This window comes from Gossypium hirsutum, chromosome D05 (genome assembly GCF_007990345.1).
Source record: "Gossypium hirsutum isolate 1008001.06 chromosome D05, Gossypium_hirsutum_v2.1, whole genome shotgun sequence".
NCBI lineage: Eukaryota > Viridiplantae > Streptophyta > Magnoliopsida > Malvales > Malvaceae > Gossypium > Gossypium hirsutum.
In genome coordinates, this window is record NC_053441.1 from 9,788,709 (window position 1) to 9,806,527 (window position 17,819).

At 29.2% G+C, this 17,819-nt stretch overlaps 2 protein-coding genes across 6 annotated transcripts; one reads left to right on the top strand and one right to left on the bottom strand.

Moving 5' to 3' along the window:
- Positions 1 to 7,531: 7,531 nt before the first annotated feature.
- LOC107906358 (cold-responsive protein kinase 1) lies at positions 7,532 to 12,286 on the bottom strand. The gene is made up of 7 exons (XM_016833332.2): positions 9,573 to 12,286; positions 9,274 to 9,396; positions 9,055 to 9,182; positions 8,728 to 8,941; positions 8,408 to 8,639; positions 8,152 to 8,302; positions 7,532 to 8,056 (listed from the first exon to the last, which is right to left on the bottom strand). The coding sequence occupies exons 1-7, from the start codon at positions 9,961 to 9,963 to the stop codon at positions 7,736 to 7,738; spliced, it is 1,560 nt and encodes a 519-aa protein (XP_016688821.2). The 5' UTR covers positions 9,964 to 12,286; the 3' UTR covers positions 7,532 to 7,735.
- Positions 12,287 to 15,694: 3,408 nt separating this feature from the next.
- LOC107906359 (protein FAM32A-like) lies at positions 15,695 to 17,629 on the top strand. Of its 5 annotated transcripts, none has more exons than XM_016833333.2 (3): positions 15,695 to 15,822; positions 15,963 to 16,160; positions 17,081 to 17,629. In XM_016833333.2, exons 2-3 carry the CDS (start codon positions 16,001 to 16,003, stop codon positions 17,341 to 17,343), a joined length of 423 nt encoding a protein of 140 aa, XP_016688822.1. In that variant the 5' UTR covers positions 15,695 to 15,822; positions 15,963 to 16,000; the 3' UTR covers positions 17,344 to 17,629. The 5 variants fall into 5 exon arrangements, with proteins under 5 accessions (XP_016688822.1, XP_016688823.1, XP_016688824.1 ...); XM_016833334.2 differs by having other exon boundaries at positions 15,717 to 15,822; positions 15,988 to 16,160; XM_016833335.2 differs by having other exon boundaries at positions 15,729 to 15,918; positions 15,988 to 16,160.
- The last annotated feature ends 190 nt before the right edge of the window (positions 17,630 to 17,819 follow it).

Sequence of the window (17,819 nt, forward strand, 5' to 3'; positions counted from 1 at the left end):
TGTAAATTTAATTATAAAGTGTATAAAATATTAATATAAAATAATTTTTAAATAACGATACAAATTCTGAATCCATTCAAATTAAACTTAAATATAATTTTTTTTTCAAAATACACCATATATTAAAGGAATTTTATATAAAAAATGGACACATTTTGGTAAAGTACAAAAGTTACAAATTAAGTCTTGAAATTTTATACAGTGTATTTTAAACAAAAAAATGTAAATATTTAAATTTAATTCACATCAAGTTTGTATAATTATTTAATTCAAATCATTTATATAAAAATATATTTTTGTTTAAATCAGGACCTAATTTATTTATTTATTTATTTAAAAATAGTGCTTTTTATTTTTAAATTTTTTTAATTTTTTATAATTTTTATTGAAAATATGAAAAGACATTTAATTTTAAAACTTCCTTTTTTTTGGTAATTGTTTATGTATTTTGGAATAGTTTGAATTAAATTCATAACAAAATTGTAAATCATGAGGATTAAAAGAATTATTTCATTTTTTACAATAACCTTATCATCAATTCTAATGATAAAATTGACGAAAAGACCAATATTTAATTTGTTATTAGTTCGATTATGCATCATAAAGGTTGATTATGATGTAATTTTTTAAAAATGGAGTTTGCGCGTGTGTGTGTTTTTACTTTATTCGCTAAATGCAATTTTCTTAAGGCATTTGCTTTGTTGATTATTATTTTATGTGCTGATTGTGAAAAAAAAAATCAGGAGTAAAGTTATAATCTTATCATACAAATTCCATTCCCATCTCTAACATTTTATAAAGAAATTTATAATCATGTCACGTCATTTAATAATATTAAAAATTATTCCACATTAAAAATGTCATAAAGCAAATTTATGTGGGTGACGCACACTCCTTTTAAAACGTGACATGTAGTGAAGATATTTAAAGTTTTAAACTCTTTTTAAATTAGTTTCTTGATTTAAGATTGTGTGGTTGCGTTTTATTTTCGATATTTATCATGTTGGACACGTTAGAAAATTGATAAAGATGATTTTATTTCATGCGAACCTCACTAAGTGAAGTAGATCTATTTCATATTTTAATTTCTGATGTTATGCATTATGTTTCCAATAAAAATGAAAAGCATAAGGGTGGATGTATAATAACTTAGATTAATTTGTTCGATTTAATGTTATTTCGTTGAGTTTTTATCAAAGTTTTTTAAAAAATTCTTTTTAAATTAAAAATTTCGCTTTGCAATTATAAAATAAAAACCTGGCAACATTATAACCTCGCTTATAAAATTTTTTATTTCGTGTAAAATAATTATATTTTAGAAGCAATCATTTTTAAATGTTTGCTTGATTTCTAAAGGGAAAACAAAAAAGAATTGTTTTATTTGTTTATTTGCTCACAATATTATTTACTTATATAAATATTTAAATAAAAGTAATTATACATTGACAACAAAAGTTAAAACTTAACCGAAACATAATTGTTTAGGAAATACCTCCTAACATATATAACTTTAATTATTGTTTATTAAATGAATTCGAAATATTAGAAGATATTTATTTTTGAAATTTTTGATACATTAGAGGAGGGGTGTGTGTTTCAGAGCTCAAATTATTTCATACGCGTGTCGACATAACAAATAATTTATGTTCTTTTAAAATCTAAAATTAAGGTTGCGGTCCCAACCATAGTCAAATCTTCTACTTTCAAGCAATTTGACCTGAAACTTATGATACTGATAGTAAATTTGATTTTTCCTTTTTATCTTGTTCATCGAAATACCGTTTGAATTTGAATTATCTTGGAAATTCAATATTATTGTTTATAAAATAAATGAATATTAGTTTTTTTTAATCGTAGTGAATTTAAATATCACACAAAATGAACTGGCATTTTTAAATTTAAATATAACCCTAAACCAAATATAAGAAAATTAGCATTGGAAGAAAAAAATTATTAAATCCAAACAACTTCTTGAAATCTATAAACTATATAAAAAGTTTATAAAAGGAAGATCAACCTTTTTTGTAAGCACGTAGCCCACCACGAGTACTCTTTCTCTTTTGAAAAAGGTGTCCTTTTAACGAAATTTTTTAACTCATTTCATGAGCAGTATCATATAATTTGAGAAAGGAAATAACAGGAGCTTGTTATCAGTAATGACAATAAGTTCTATTAACAAGATAAAAGTTTCAGCTTTAGTATTAATAAAATATTACGATATATTGACAATCGATTTTATCACAACTCGAGAGTACAACATATATAAAGCGATTACAAACAACTATCACAGTCAAGAAATCAGCCCACAATGGTTTGAAGAGGTGGGCAGACAAAGTCAACAAAAGAATAGATCGTCGTCCAAAGTGGAGAGAATATTGACAAAATTATCCTTAAAATCACTTATAAAAGCAATATTACATGTATAAATAAAACTACTAAACGTGCTACAATAGTAGATAAAATATTTTAAAAATAATGACTGAATAGAAAAAAAAATAATCTTCAAAGCAGCACAAGTCCAAACCGAATTATGAAATAATTTATTATTCTAAAAAATATTTAAAACAAAAATAAATTATCATTATGTCAAAACTTTATTGACTGAATAAATACCTTTTACTTGCTAATATTGCGATTACATGATACAAATATGATAAAAAGAATAATCAAACATAATATATGAACATAACATGACGCGAATGTTGATGATAGAAAAAGCAAAATTGTTAAAAGTTATAGAAATAACGTAAAAACATACACCAACATATTATGGAAGACAGTGTTAGATATAATTTTCCTTGCTGCTATTTAGTACCCAATGAATCGGCATAGCTAAGTTATTGTTTAATACAAAATTAGTAAAGAAATAGCAGGTCGGGCAATCGTGGAAGAAGCCAGCGCTAACTCATAAAATTGACCGCAACTTTTGAAGAAGACTTTGAATTTTATTAAATTAATGATCCAAATATTTGCAGTTTGGAAGATTTGTGTTTTAAGAGTGATTGTGATTTGGGAACCATCTTACTTCCTCATAAAATTCGAACAAAACAGTGCCCACAAATTTTTTTAAGTAAATTATTTGTAAAGATTGTTGCCGTGGCTTAAAGGCACAGTCACACTTTAACATTTCAAATATTTAACCAAAATATCAAGTAACAATCCTATCAAATCTAAAAAACAAAAAAGTAAATATATTTGGAGAATAAAATCGTAAATGTATTAACTGAACTGGAAGATACTTTTATAGATTTTATTAAATGTATTGAAAATTGAAAATATATAAATATCCTTACTCTTGTAATTTTAATTTTTAAACAAATTAAATTGATGTCATATCTATTTAACTTACAATTTCAAAGGTTTTTTTTCTTAGAATTGACTTGGTATAAAGTGTTAACCATAATTTAATTTAAAAATTACTAAAAACAATTATTTTATAAAATAAATTATATTATTATAAAGATGTTTTTTTTTCTATTTTTCTATAAAAATCAATAAAAAATCATAAATAGTGAGATAAGCTAAGGATATTATTTTTAAAAACTTTAGAATTTTATTCGATACTTCATTTGGTCTTTATATAAATGTTGGTAAATATACTTTCCATATAAATTTTTGGGTAAACCACATCATTGTTCATTAAAGTAAGGGTAAATTTTTCATTTTGGCCACTTAACTAAAAAAAATTACAATTTTGTAACTAAACTATCCAAAAGTTTCCATTTAAGTGACTAAGCTATTAAAATTGATACTATATAGTTTTCTTTGTTCGCATTGTCTATACAAATATAAAGTCATATTTCTCCTTCTATTTTATAGTTTATTTTTTTTTGTAAAATAGTTTTGGACGTCACAAATCTGCGAGCTACAGTTTAAAAAAAACTTCTCCAATCTTCAACATTGATCATCAGATCAACTTAGATTTAAGGTATTTTCTTCTATTCGTTGATGAGTATTAATCCACTATACCGATAGTCAAATTGTCGTTTGGAGCTCGCTAACAGAACTTTTAAAAAAAACTTAACAACTTGATGACTTAAACGAAAACTTGCAAATAATTCAATTATTAAAATGTAAATCTTTTAATTAAGTGACCAAAACAAAATTTTATCCATACTTATGGTAATTTTATATCGATTTTGCCGGGACTTCTCATTTGAACTTTAGGTACTAGTCTATGTGTAAACCTAACGGTCGTGCCTCACCTGTCAGCTGCAGTCTGCACACTTCTCTTCACATCCTCCCTATTTATCATATCTACCCTTAAAACTTTCAATTTCCAACAGCGGAAAACACTCCCCGATTTGTATTTAGTTGTTTTTATTAAAATCATAATAATAGTGACCCAAATTTGATATTTTAACTTATTAATTTCAGAAAAAGCTCGAGATTAATACTAATAGACAGCATGATGAGCTTTAACTATGAGCCATAGTTTGGCACAGTCAATTCACGTTTATATAAAGCATTTATAAATTATAAGAATGATTTTTTTTCTCAATGTATTTGCTTTTCAATGTTAACTTTCTTCCTAAAACTATATATATAGCTGGGATACTATCACGGTTATAAAGGTACTTAAAATAGGTTAAGTTTGGTCTAACATATTTTATTTTTGTTCAAGTTCGGCCCAATTCAAAATATAAATCTCAAATTATGTTCAAAATTGTCAATATAAATTATTAGCAAGTTCATTTTAAACCCAGATGTTATTAAATTTTATATTATTTTTAATTTTTAATTTATTAATTTTTTATTAAGATTTAATTTTATTAATTTTATTTTATATAAATTACATTATATATAAAAATAACACATATATATTCAAAATAGAAAACAGATCAACTTTCAAAAATAAAATAAAAAATAGGTAGCTCATATTTTTGCTCAAACTTATTTTCTGAACCTCATATTTTTATCCAAACTCTCCTGTAATTTAAGTGGATTTCGAGTTTTGATTAAATAGCTCAATCCTTAAACAAGTCTATAAAAACACCTATCACATTATAAATTAAAATATATATTGTGACAAATATTCAATTAGTGAAAAGAAAAACCCAATTTAAATATAAAAGCACAGATAATTCAACATTTAATTACCACTTTAACAAATTCAACGAACATGAGAAGTAAAAAGAAAAAAAAAATTATACTATTAATATAAGCCATGTTTATTTTCATACACTTATAAATTCAATATATAATTTAAATTTAAATTTATTTATTTGGAGAGATTGATTTTGAATATTTAAATAACGTAAATGGTCATTTGCAATGTTTTGTTTAAAGGTTTGCACGCGGTAAAGATTATCTTAGTTTTCAGCTTGTTTCCGAATTTTCAAGAGCTTGACATTTGATGCAGAATCAAATGAAAAAAAAAATAAATTATAAGTAATTAAAAGTAATAAATTTTTATAAAAAAAATAGAAAATTGGTGGAAACGTCTTTAAAATATTAATGAAATGATACAGGTTGCAGAAAAGAAATTATTAATGTTTGAATATTAAAATCTAAGTAGATGTAATAGCCCGATTTCGGGTCTCGTCGGAACAGTGGTTTCGGGACCACAAATCCGACGAGAAAAAATAAAATGGCCTGAATTTTCAGGGGTATCAAAACGGTGATTCGAGATCATTAAAACCGACAAATGAGTAGAAAATATTATTAATTTAGTGAGTATAAGTTAAATGTGAAGTTAAGAAAATTTTTGAACAAAAAGGACTAAATTGTAACAAATGTAAAATTATGGGAAATGATTAAATAGCTTAAATGATAAAAGTAAGAGGGCTTAAAAGATAAATAGACCCAATGTCTATTTGGGCTGGACGGCAAAGGCGTGAAATCAGCAAGAAAGTAAGGAGAATTAAGGGCAAAATTGGAATATTGCAAAATTACTTAATAAAGCTAGGATCCAAGTGGAATTATCCAGATTTCTCTTTATTTTTCTCCATTCTCATCATCAAAAACACCATAGAAGGGTTTCCTTAAGCTGGTTTTTCATATTTTTACTGCAAGTAAGTTCAATTCTTGATTATTTCTTGAACTTTTTGTGTTTTTGTGACATTTAGAACTAGGCCCACTTGTTGAATTCGTTAGTTTTTGATTCTATGAAAGAAGTTGAAAGTTGCTATGAATATGTGTTGGAAGTATATGATGATTTAGCATGTAATTAGAGCTTTAAATTGTTTATATGCTGATTTTATTGAAAGAATTGAATAGAAAGTGAATGTTTGGGACCTAATAGTAAAACAAGTTAGGGTTTTATGAGGAAATTCTGAATTTCAATAATTATGAATAGCTTATAATGTGTAGGTAAAGTACTAATTGAGAAAAATTAGCTTAATTGAGGGGTTAATTGAGAAGGGACTAGATTGTATGAAATGTGAAATTTGGGGCAAACTAGAAATCAACATTTTACACTAAAACAGTTTTGGACGGCAGCAGTAGTTTAACTTTGAAAAATCACCAAAAGTTGTGGGAATCGAATTAGAGAATGAATAAAATATTAAATTAAATCTTATTGAGCCTAGTTTCTCATAGAAAAAACGGTGTAAGTAATGGAATTGTAAATTATGAGATATAATAAATTTTGTGAGACAAGGTCAGAGTGATTTCGGGTTCCCGTGTTCTGAATTTGGAAAATCATAAAAAATTGAAGAAAAATAATTAAGAGCTTAAATTTATATATTTAAAATCCTAAATGAGTCTATTTTAAAGAGAAATAAACGGAAACATCATCCGAATCCCGTACAAGGAGATAATTAATTTTAAGTGAAGAAGGGTCAGAACTATCTAGCAGTGAAACATGGGAGATTTTAAAGAATAAACTGTACTTATTAGCTAAGACAAAAATTCTGAAAATTTATGGTAAGAAAATATGTAAGTCTGGTTTCAGATAAAATTAACGGATCTTAATTTGGAGTTTCGTAACTCAAGATATAAATAATTTAGTGACTCTGACTCGGATAGACAGATTTGAATTTAATTATAAGTAAATAGTGAAAATATAGTGAATTTACTTGTGTATAAATCGGTCATATATTCGATCATAATCGATAAATGTTGAATTAGAAATGATGTAATGTTTTATTTCAAATAGTTACTATGAGATTGATGATAATCTGATTTTAGCTAAATTAAAAGCTAAAGCTATGTTTTCATTGCAAAATTAAGAATTTCATAAATATGTTAATGAATGGCATAATCGATAAACGTTGAGTTAAATGGTAAATAGTATTAGTATTGAACTTAATGATATTGAATTTTATGAGAAGTAAATGGAAATTTCTATTGCTAGTGATATGATTTGAATTAAAAGAATTATTGTGATATTGAAATGTATATTGGATTGAGAAATTGATTTAAATTGTAAACATAAGAAATTATGAATTGAATGAAATGTAAATGAAGCATTGAATTGTTAAGACTTGTGAATTGCATGAATATAAATCGGGTCTCGTAGGCCCTATTTATTATGAATATAATATTTAAAAGATATATTGTGAAGAGTTATAAAAGCATGTCAAAAAAATTGAAAGTTTTAATTTTGATGAAATTTTATAATACGGTTAAATACATTTACAAATGTATGTGTTCTGGTAATGCCTCGCACTCTATTCCGGCGACGGATACGGGTAAGGGGTGTTACATGAGAAGTAAAAAGAAAAAAACAAAACCAATGAAAATGAGAAAAGAAATTATGGTTTGAGTGATACGACATAGAAATTTGAGAAAATCAACGACCAGAGACCTGGGAGATAGAATTGGTAGCATTAGATGAAGAAGTGGAAGTGGATCTGTTATCTTGTGGAATAATATCAACCCTTCTGTCAGATTCAATGAAGGCAGGTCGAGTGGGCTGTCTTGGCTCTAAGGAGCTCACTGTTCTAAGCATAGTAACCACCTCTGACATTGTAGGCCTGAAAGAAGCTGATGATTGAGTGCATAAGAATGCTATTTCGATCATTCTTTGCATTTCGTCTATATCATATTCTTCCGGATCTAAGCTTCTGTCTACTATTTCCATTGCCATATTATCTTGGTACAGTCCCCATGCCTACATGTATATATATCACCAAAAAGAAAAGAAAAAAACACACATAGGAATTAGCAGTAATATATGTATCAACTCAGATTAGGAAATTAAAGTACCCGTTTTAGAAGGAACTCAGCGGTAGGATCAAGAGAGGTTTCGTTGTTCTTTAGGCCACTGATGATTTCAAGGACAACCACCCCAAAGCTATATGTATCAACTTTCACTGACAATTGCCCATGGATTGCATATTCTGGTGCTGTATATCCACTGTCCCATCCAACTTATTTCATTATTAACCATATATATGCATGCTAATTACCTAAATTTACTACCCAAACGCCAAAACCTAGAAATTTGGGATGGGAAACTTACAAAGTGCCAGCAAATTTGGTGCTAAGATGAGTCTGATCCTCAGGTAAGAGCCTGACCAATCCAAAATCTGCTATCTTAGGCTGAAAATCTCTGTCCAAAAGTATATTGCTAGGTTTGATGTCCCTATGGATGATACATACATGAAACTCCTCGTGTAAATATGCTAGTCCCTTTGCTGTGCCTACTATTATGTCAAATCTCTGTTTCCAGTTCAGAGATCCATGCCCTTCACCTGTTCGACAAAATAAAACAAACATAAAATTGCTTTCAAGATCATTAATTTTACGACAATCAAGATTCAATTTCTGACAATTAATTACCAAATAAGTGCTTATCAAGGCTGCCATTAGGCATGAACTCATAGACAAGGAGAAGCTCAGGGCCTTTACTACAGCAGCCAACAAGGCGAACCAGATTCCGATGATGAACATTGCTTATAAGCTTCACTTCTGTATCGAATTCTGCTTTTACCTTTTCTGATTTGCTTATGGCTAGTTTCTTCACTGCTACCACCCTTCCATTCTTCAATATACCCTATATTTATATATTAAAATTCCAACCGCCCACAAATTTATCAATTTTCTTTTACAATAATATAAAAGTAATTTCATTATTGTTGAGTAAATTGCAAGGTTAAAAATATTCACCTTGTATACTTCACCAAAACCACCTTCTCCTAATTTATTTTGTTGACTAAAATTTGTCGTTGCAAAATTCAATTCTTTGTAAGTGTAAGTCAACGGACCTTGTAACTCAGGTGGCGCCTCTACATCCTCTGCAATGTTTTTTTTTTCTTTTTAAATGGGCACATAATTATGATTTTATTTATTTTAACCCACAAATATAGAATTAATATAATATGTTACCTTGAGGAACTGCCATATTGTTTCTTGATTTTCTAACCCAAAACAATAATAAAGTTATAAGCAACAGAAGACCTCCACCTCCAACCAGTCCTCCAATCAGAGCATCCCTTTTAGTTGTATTTCCTGCATGATTCAATTTTTAATATAAATTCAACCTGTCCTCCAATTTGTTAACATGGAAGGAGAAGGAGATATTATTGGATTAATTGATCTGTATATATTTATATTAAATTCAAACCCTTGGAAGGAATAGGCGAGCCATAGTAGAAAGGGAGGAGAGGTGCCTTAAAAGGACTTACTGGTTTTCAAGAAGGGTTTCAGGTCAATGGTGTAGTTAGCACCAAAGAAGGGGGAGTCTGAGTATCTTAGGAAACATCCAGTGTCAACTGCCCGACCATCTGAGTCAGGTGGGCATCTTTGAATATTGGCTAAAGCCACTTTCAAGCATTCCATGCACCCTTTCTCGTCGATGGTTTCCATGCATTGCGCCACGCCATACGCTGTTACATTGCCATTTACACCACCCACTTCCTCCCTGCTGGCAGCAAAGAACGAATCGATCCTTGGCGTCGCCTTTACAAGATCCCCTAATAGGCTTTCCACCGTCGTTCCGAAAACATTCTGTTGTGATGCTGTGCTGCCACCGCAAATTCCGAGATTTCCAACTTGCGTACTTTCTTGGTAGAACATGTTGTTCTTGTAACACCCCTTACCCAATACCGTTGCCGGAGTCGAGCATGAGGCGTTACTTGACTTAACTTAAAAGTTCGGGCATAAAAATTTACTTTCAAATTTAATTTCATCATTCATAAGAAAGCTGTCCACCTGTACAGCGGTCACTAAAATAATTATAATTCAAGCTACGAAACTCGAAATTTAGATCCGTAAATTTTCCATGAAACTACACTCACATATCTTCATACCATAAAATTTTCAGAATTTTTTCTTTAGCCAATTAGTACAGTTTATTAGTTTAAGTCTCCCCTGTTTCACTAATCGACTATCCTGACCACTCATCACTAAAATTTAATTATCTCTTATTACAGACTTCATATGGTGATTAAACTTATTTCTACTGAAAATAGACTCATTAAGGAATCTATACATATAAATTATAACTCATAATTCCTTCTGTACAATTTTTAATGAATTTCTAAATTCAGAACAGGGGACTTCAGAAACATTTTTTTGCCCTGTTTCACTAAAATTCAAATATCTAAAAGTATATAATTCTTTTGCTTACTCCACTTCTTTCATATGAAAGTAGACTCTTTAAGCTCTAATTTCATATCTCACTCAACTTCTAATTCTATTTCCACTATTTTTGGTGATTTTTAAAATTTACATCAATGCTGCTGTCCAAGAACTGTTCCATTGCAATTTTTAAAAAAAAAATTCAATATAACCCCTTTATAATTGTCTAATTTTTCTCAATTAACACCTTTTCCAACTATTTTAAACTACTACATAGCCTTTCATACTCAAAACCGCAACACCAAACCTTAATTCTCAACTTTTTCACAATTAAGTCCCTAAAATCAATTTCTATCAAAATTACTTAATAAAATCATCATATAACAAAATTAAAGCTTTAATTCCATGTTCATTCATCATATACTTCCAGCATGTATTCATAGAAACTTTCAAAATCAGCCATGAAATCAAAAACTAATGAAATAATTAGTTGGGCCTAATTGTAAAAGTATCAAAATCACAAAAATTAGAAGAAAAAAATCAAGAATTAAACTTACATAATTCAAATATATGAAAAACCAGCTTGTTTCAGACCTCCTATGGCGTTTTTACTGATAAATTGTGAAGAGATCTCTAGATTTTTCACTTTTGTCTTTGTTTTAAATGTTTAATTTGTTAAGTTTCCAATTTTGCCCCTATTTCTACTTACATTCTGCTGATTTTTCTTACCCAACCGTCCAGCCCATAAAATTTGGGCCTAATTGCCTTTTAAATCCCTCCTCATTAGTCACTTAAGCTATTTAATCACAATTTAATAAATTTTACACTATTTTCAATTTAGTCCTTTTTAGTTAATTAACTATCCAAACGTTAAAATTTTCTAACGAAACTTTAATACCAACTCAATGACACTCTATAAATATTTCTAAAAATATTTATGGCTCAGTTTAAAATCTTCGAGGTCTCGATACCTCGTTTTTTTATTTTAATTATTTTAATATTTATTCCTAGTACACTATTCACTATTTCAAAAAAATTTTCTAACTTCACATTTAACTTATACTTACTAAATTTATAATATTTTCTACTCGTTTGTCAGATTTAGTGATCTCGAATCACCATTCCGACACCACTGAATATTCAGGCTATTACAGTTCTCGTACCTAGCTCACCAAAATCAACACATAACTTCATCATTATAATCATAAAGATGCTATATATATGTGTATATATTTAAGTAAAAGAAAGTAAATATATATATACCTGAGGAAGCAACCGTCGAAGATGACACGAGCACCATTAGCGGCGGAGCAGTTGCGGATTTGTGAGGAAGCAGTACTGAAGCAAGAGATGCAGTCGTTTCGAGACATGTAATTCCTGCACTGCACCATGGCATAAACGGGGTCAGAACCCGTGGCTTCCTGAGCCACTGCGAAATGCATGCCCTTGTCTAACTGCCCTCGGAGCTCCGTTAACGTGGCGTTTAGATTTCTGGAGAAACCGGAGAAGCTGGTGACGTTGAACATGCTGCACCCATGGTTCAGCAGAAAGGTTTGTGGATTTGAGGCACCCATTTCCAGCAGGCACCATATTACCGTCAAGGAAATGCAAATTCGAAGAAGCTCCATATCTCTTTAATCTTTAATACGACCCTTGAGTTTTGTTTTTTCTTGTTTAATGTTGTTGCCAAAACAAGATGAAAGAACGTTTAATGTCTGGTATATATATAGTGGAATTCTGTACAGAATAGTATTATCTGTATGAATAAATAAATCAATTCAAAAGATTTGGAAATATTATACCAGTATACGACAAGGAATTAGGGGGATAGGTTAATTACATGAGATGATTGATAAGGGTGGACTTTAGTTAAGTTTGGTGACTTAATTAAAATTTTGAAAGGATTTAATGAATTTTAAAAAAATCATAAATCTAATTTAAACTGAAAAATTTTAGAAACTTAATAAGAATTTTTGGAATTCTTGGAAAATGCTATTTTATTTTTTTAAAACTTTTTATAATCATCATTTTGGTCGAAACCATAATCTTCACTGCGGGTAGCAATAATTATTTCCTTACGGTTTAATTAAAATTTTAAAACTCTAATAAAATTTTTAGAAAATTCTGGATAAGACTTTTGGCACCGATGAACATCCGCCCCTGGTTGACAAAGCCTGAAGTCTTTCATTTGGACTTGCACAACTTCGTAAAAACAAACTTTCGTCTAAAGTTCTAATTGAGTGATAGTTGTCACTTCTCAATAACTTTTTTGTTTTAATATGTCAAAGGTCCTTATACCTTTTGGAAATATAAAATTTAGTCCTTTACTTTAATTTTGAGAAATTGAGTAGCTATACAATTTTTTTACTTAAAAATCTGGTTAGATTTGATTTATAGAAAAAAGGTAAAATAATTCTTTTAGCCCTCATGATTTATAAGTTTTTATTAATTTGGTCCAAACACTTTAAATTTTAAAAAATATATGAAAAATATAAAAATTTCCTAAAATTTAAAAAGATGTGTTATTTACTTCAGAAATAGTAATAAGGTCTCTCCAAGTTTTAAGCTATTCCTTTGGTTCATATTACTTAAATTTGATAAGGTTTTTTTATTTTAAATTAGATTAATTGTAAATAAAAAATATTTTATGTAAATTTAATTATAAAGTTTATAAAATATTAATATAAAATAATTTTTAAATAACGATACAAATTCTGAATCCATTCAAATTAAGCTTAATATAATTTTTTTTTTCAAAATACACCATATTAAAGGAATTTTATATAAAAATGGACACATTTTGGTAAAGTACAAAAGTTACAAATTAAGTCTTGAAATTCTATACGGTGTATTTTAAACAAAAAAAATGTAAATATTTAAATTTAATTCACATCAAGTTGTATAATTATTTAATTCAAATCATTTATATAAAAAAATATTTTTGTTTAAATCAAGACCTAATTTATTTATTTGAAAAATAGTGCTTTTTATTTTTAAAAGTTTTTTAATTTTTTATCATTTTTATTGAAAATATGAAAAGACATTTAATTTTAAAACTTCCTTTTTTTGGTAATTGTTTATGTATTTTGAAATAGTTTGAATTAAATTGATAAAAAAAATTGTAAATCATGAGGATTAAAAGAATTATTTTATTTTTTACAATAACCTTATCATCAATTCTAATGATAAAATTGACGAAAAGACCAATATTTAATTTGTTATTAGTTCGATTATGCATCATAAAGGTTGGTTATGATGTAATTTTTTAAAAATGGAGTTTGCGCGTGTGTGTGTTTTTACTTTATTCGCTAAAAGTTATAATCTTATCATACAAATTCCAACCCTATCATTTCCATTCCCATCTCTAACATTTGATAAAGAAATTTAGAATCTTGTCACGTCATTTAATAATATTAAAAATTATTCCACATTAAAAATGTCATAAAGCAAATTTATGTGGGCGACGCATACTCCTTTTAAAACGTGACATGTAGTGAAGATATATTTTATAAAAAAATTTATAAAATAAAAACCTGGCAACATTATAACCTCGCTTATAAAATTTTTTATTTCGTGTAAAACAATTATATTTTAGAAGCAATCATTTTTAAATGTTTGCTTGATTTCTAAAGGGAAAACAAAAAAGAATTGTTTTATTTGTTTATTTGCTCACAATATTATTTACTTATATAAATATTTAAATAAAATTAATTATTATTTATTAAATGAATTCAAAATATTAGAAGATATTTATTTTTAAAAAGAAGGGTTGAATTGAAATTTTTGATACATTAGAGGAGGGGTGTGTGTTTCAGAGCTCAAATTATTTCATACGGGTGTCGACATCAAGCACTTCCAAGATTCAACTATTACATTAGCGAGGGCATCGCCGGCTGAAATTTTATAATTAATAATTATTTTGTAAAGGAGCCTATATTTTTCAACAAACAATTTATGTTCCTTTAAAATCTAAAATGAAGGTTGCGGTCCCAACTGTTGTCAAATCTTCTACTTTCAATCAATTTGACCCGACACTTATGATACTGAGATTAAATTTGATTTTTGTTTTTTATCTTGTTCATCGAAATACCGTTTGAATTTGAATTATCTTGGAAATTCAATATTATTGTTTTATAAAATAAGTGAATATTAGTTTTTTTTAGTCGTAGTGAATTTAAATATCACACAAAATGAACTGGCATTTTTAAATTTAAATATAACCCTAGACCAAATATAAAAAAATTAGCATTGGAAGAAAAAAATTATTAAATTCAAACAAATTCTTGAAATCTATAAACTATATAAAAAGTTTATAAAAGGAAGATCAACCTTTTTGTAAGCACGTAGCCCACCACGAGTACTCTTTCCCTTTTGAAAAAGGTGTCCTTTTTAAGGAAATTTTTTAACTCATTTCACTAGCAGTATCATATAATTTTGAGAAAGGAAATAACAAATACTCGTTATCAGTAATGATAATAAATTTTATCAACATGACAGTTTCAGCCTTAGTATTAATAAAACATTACGGTACATTGACAATCGATTTTATCACAACTTGAGAGTACAACATATTTAAAACGATTACAAACAACTATCACAATCAAGAAATCGGCTCCCAATGGTAGATAAAATCAACAAAATCAACAAAATCAATAATAAAAATATCAAAGGCTTGAACTTCTGAATGTCGGAGGTGCGAGTTAGTAGAAAATATCATTAATTCTGTTAACATATTTAATAGCTTTAAAAGAGTTGACTATCCTCCTCCTTTGCCTTTTTGAAGTTTTTCCGACGGTAAAACAAGGATAACTAAATAAAATTAATAAGATTAACAGGGACACCAACAGGACATGACTCACGCATCAATTCCCCTGAGAAGCACACACACCACTGCAATACAGACCAGAAAATACAAAGGAAGAAAGACACCCACAGCTCTAGAAAGAAACTGCAGGCTGAAACTATTCTTGCATTGCATTACGTGGATTCTGCAATCTCTGTTTCGTTTTTAATGCTTTCTGAGTCGGACAAACGTTGAGGAATGGATATACTATGGGGACCCACTCCACAATCCAAAGGAAATTGCTTCAATGGTCGATATGTGAGTTAAGGTACCAGAATGATTAAATTTTTTTAAGGAGTTGAATTTAGGATTTTTTATATACTACAGGGGAAAAGTTAGATATTAAGCCTTTAAAAACAAGGCCGCGGCCCAGCCCGAAAAGTTAAAAACCCACTCAATACAATCATATAGGCGTCATATAAAATCCCAAAGGCCAAAACCTCGAACCGGGCAAAGAAGTCTCAGTCTCTTCTCTCCTAACCTTTCCTTTCGCTTGGAGAATCGGATAGGAGGTATATCGCTTGTTTATAAGATCTTCAAATCCAATTTCAAATTTGACCATCCAAATATTTATTTCTTGTTAAATCGGAATTGCTCACCCGCTAAAGGTGAGATGTTGATTTGATTTTCGCTTTCCTTCATCTTGTTTTAGGGTTTTAAATTGGAATCGCTTTCAGGGGGAAAGGGAAAATGTCATCATACGAAAACGTTGTAGGTGGGAAGCTGAAGCTGAAGGGAAAAGCCTTGGATGTTAAGGCTGGTGGAATCAAGAAGAAAAAGAAACATAAGAAGCAAATTCAACATGATGACCAAATTACCCAGAACGATCCCTCTGATGCCGCTTCTGCTGGTTTGTTTTCTTTTCTCCCTTTTTGACTATGTTAACTGGATTCGGGTGTGACTGTCGTCTATATATCCAACACGCTATGTTCAGTTTTTTCTTTGTTACTCATGTTCAATTATGGGTATGTGTCGATTCTGAGTATCAAATAAGTATACTTCAAAAAAAAGGAGCGGAGCGACATTGCTTTTTCATAATATGACAAATTTTCTTTTCCTTTTGTTTACTCAAATTTATTACGTTTATCTGCTTTTAGGTGAAGGAAAATCCCTGTTCTCTAAAGTGTTCGTGCTTTGTTCCCGTGAAAATCCGCTAAAACGTATTAGCGAAACATAATTCTTAGTCTTTTTGCTGGTTAAATGGCTTTTAAACAGTGCATTACTGAGACATTCAAATCTGTATGGCTGCATCCATGGTCTTTTGCTTGAGTGGAATTAGGGTGAACTGGTGTTATAAATGGTACAAAGCGCATTCTAGGCACCATTAATTAATAAACTCAAAAGAGTTGTCTAGTTTATTCTTCTATACCTGCGATATTTTCTTTTCTTTTCTATTCTTTTTTGTTGGCCAAGATGCATGATTTTATGGTTTCATGTCTTAAAGAAATCAAAGAGAACACAAATCATGTTGCCTTTTTTCCATGTTTAAACCCTAAAGTGCTTTTGTTGTCTGGTGTAGCGGTGCTTACCTTAAAAACATTGGAACGGACTAGAATTTCTACAGTTATATATATGTATATGTACATATGCATACATGCGTACATGACTATAACATTGTCTTGTTTATACACAATTTTTTTGACTCAGCCTGCTTGTATCATGTTGCACTGTTAATTTATTTGGTTCAACATTCTTCCATGTTTCCATTATTAAGTTCCGCATATCATAATTGTTTCTAAATCTTATAATTTTAGCCGGTACTTGACATAGGTGAAACCACGGAAGTTTCTGTTGATCCCAATGAAGAAGATATCAACAATGCAGAGAAGTCAAGTGGGGAGAAGGCGGCTCCTCATTATGATGATCATCTTACCCCAGCAGAGAGACGATACATTGAGCAGAGGGAGCAACTCGACGTTCATAGGTTGGCTAAGCAAGCTAATAAATCTCACCGTGATAGAATCCAGGATTTCAATCAATATCTGGCAAACATGAGTGAGCATTATGACATTCCGAAAGTTGGTCCCGGTTAATTCACGCAAAACGAAGGTAATCTTCTCAGTGGTTTCGGAAGGAACTTCTTTGTGTTATGTACCAAAGGTCAATAACAGAGAACTGCTTTGTTTTATGGAGGTTGTTTGATGGTATATCACAGATTATGCATTTAATTTGTAGTTGCTGCATTCAATCTCCATCACTTCCTGCATTTAGTTTGTAGTTACTGTTTTGTGGAGGCTATATGTTTTTACTAGCGCTTGCCATCATGGTCAGTACGAATGGTACTGTTTGGTTCGATTTTGAAAAAAAGTTTATGGCTAACGTGCTTTTTAGTTATTTAGAAACTGAACTGAACACAATAGATAATTGGGATCAGCCGTAACGAATTTCAGCGGTTTTAAAAATCTCTTTTTTCTTGGATTTGGTCTGAATTACATTAGATTTTTCAACTTATGAAAATCAAGTAAGATCAAATACATTCAGGTGGCATTTAGGAACTAATATTTCAGAA